The sequence below is a fragment of the Protopterus annectens genome, chromosome 7.part1 (assembly GCF_019279795.1).
Source record: "Protopterus annectens isolate FY-2018-M chromosome 7.part1, PAN1.0, whole genome shotgun sequence".
Taxonomy (NCBI): Eukaryota; Metazoa; Chordata; order Ceratodontiformes; family Protopteridae; genus Protopterus; species Protopterus annectens.
Window position 1 is genome coordinate 439154814 of NC_056740.1, and position 2500 is coordinate 439157313.

At 40.1% G+C, this 2500-nt stretch overlaps 1 protein-coding gene across 3 annotated transcripts in view; it reads right to left on the bottom strand.

The window, feature by feature from the left end:
• LOC122807544 (tetratricopeptide repeat protein 24-like) overlaps positions 1 to 2500 on the bottom strand; it is a 250011-nt gene that overhangs the window by 160177 nt on the left and 87334 nt on the right. For all 3 annotated transcript variants that reach the window (XM_044078464.1, XM_044078463.1, XM_044078462.1), the window contains exon 2: positions 1297 to 1953. In XM_044078464.1, the coding sequence (XP_043934399.1) occupies positions 1297 to 1948 (652 nt within the window). In that variant the 5' untranslated portion in view covers positions 1949 to 1953. The remainder of the gene's footprint in view (positions 1 to 1296; positions 1954 to 2500) is intronic.

Genomic DNA, 2500 nt, shown 5'->3' on the forward strand with positions numbered 1-2500 from the left:
TCAGCAGTATGGTTTCATGCCAGGAAAGAGCACTACAGATGCAATGTTTGCTCTGAGAGTGTTATTGGAGAAATACAGAGAAGGTCAGAAGGAGTTGCATTGTGTCTTTGTAGACTTGGAGAAAGCATATGACAGGGTGCCCAGAGAAGAGTTGCGGTATTGTATGAGGAAGTCGGGAGTGGCAGAGAAGTATGTAAGAGTGGTACAGGATATGTACGAGGGTAGTGTGACAGTGGGAGTGACAGATCCATTTAAGGTGGAGGTGGGATTACATCAAGGATCAGCTCTGAGTCCCTTCTTATTTGCAGGGGTGATGGACAGGTTGACAGATGAGATCAGACAGGAGGCCCTGTGGACTATGATGTTTGCAGATGACATTGTGATCTGTAGTGAGAGTAGGAATCAGGTTGAGGAGACTCTGGAGAGGTGGAGATATGCTCTAGAGAGCAGAGGAATGAAGGTCAGCAGGGCTAAGACAGAATATATGTGTGTAAATGAGAGGGAGGGTAGAGGAATGGTGAGGATGCAGGGAGTTGAGTTGGTAAAGGTGGACGAGTTTAAGTACTTGGGATCAACAGTTCAAAGTAATGGTGAATGTGGAAGAGAGGTGAAGAAGAGAGTACAGGCAGGGTGGAATGGGTGGAGAAGAGTGTCAGGAGTGATTTGTGACAGACGGGTACCAGTAAGAGTGAAAGGGAAGGTCTACAAGAGGGTAGTGAGACCAGCTATGTTATATGGGTTGGAGACAGTGACATTGACAAAAAGTCAGGAGTCAGAGCTGAATGTGGCAGAGTTAAAGATGTTAAGATTTGCACTCAGTGTGACTAGGATGGATAGGATTAGGAATCAGTATATTAGAGGGTCAGCTCATGTTGGACAGTTTGGAGACAAAGCAAGAGAGAGGAGATTGAGTTGATTTGGACATGTGCTGAGGAGGGATGATGGGTATATTGGGAAAAAGATGCTAAGGATGGAGCTGCCAGGTAAGAGGAAAAGAGGAAGGCCTAAGATAAGGTTTATGGACGTGGTGAGAGAGGACATGCAGGCAGTTGGTGTGACAGAGCAAGACGCAGAGGATAGGAAGAAATGGAAAGAGATGATCCACTGTGGCGACCCCTAATGGGAAAAGCTGAAAGATGATGATGATGACTCTAGTTGGAGGACTAGAAGGAAAATGAATCACTTGGAGAAAACCCACACAGAAATGCAAATTGTACAAAAGCTGTGATTAGAGATCAGGATTAATGTCACTGCCTGAGAAAAGTGAGGCGCACTGTCTAAAATATTAATCCTTACCTTGTATATTGCTGTTTTTGACCTGTTTACATAGCTGCAAACATTCATTTAATACTTTAAGCATTTCATTCCTGGAGAAATGTTGACTTTGCTTCATACAATTCATGGCCTCTCCCATTGCCATAGTGGCATCTTCAGCTTTCTGGGCTCTTTGATATGACTCGCTAGCCAGTCTGAAGGTATGTACGGCAGAAACAAGATCGCCAGTGTTTTTATAGCAGTAGCTTAATTTTATCTGAGCATCGGCAATACTGCTAATCTCCTGTATGTTATAGGTTCTGACAGCTTTATTATAGAATGTGACAGCCTTGAAATACTCCTTCATCTCATCATAAGCATTTGCGATATTAAAATAGAGGTCACCATCGTGTTCTCTGGAGTCTTTCCATTTGGATTTCACTAGACACTTAAGTCCCTTTTTGGCTTTACCTGCAGCAATATAAGCAGCACCTAAGTTGAACAGACATATCCTTTGAACCTGTGCATCTGGTATTCTGCAAGAATATTGGTAGGCTTTCTTGAAAAGCTCTAATGCTAGACTTGCATTGTCATCATCATATAATGCCTTTCTACCAGCTTTGATAAACTTTTGCAAATTATCTCGCATGGAGAAAAATGGAACTGTGGGCACAGATTCATTTGTGGAGGACATGAAATCTGGAATACAAAGAGGAACATTTGAATTTTGTAAGAAAAACAATCATGAAAAATGAAATGGAATTTCTCTGTAAATGAATACAAATTGCAATTTAAGATACAGTATCACAATACATATCACCAAATCGTAGATTATAGCAGGATAAAAGTTATTGAGTCAGCCTTGTGTTCCTGCTGTATAAACCATCATTGCAAGATAATATTTTGCAACAGCTGACTTAGTCTTCAAAGTACTAATACTGACAGTTATTTGATGATAGAAAATTGTGTTTGCTCTATACATCATATTCAATACTCACTGTTGTCTTTCTTCAATGGATTATTTTCAATATATCAAGAAATATGTACAGGCAGAAATGAAAACAAATTATTTTATATCTGCAAGGCAGGTTGTAGCGAAACATTTGCAGCCATCTATGTAATTTTATATTCTGTTTTCTTGGTTTATAAAATCTATTTGTTCAGTTCTGGTTGTTTTCAGTTGTCATTCCTAAGTGTATTGCAGATGTCAGTTTTCAATTTTATTTAACATTTTTCAGATTTCAGT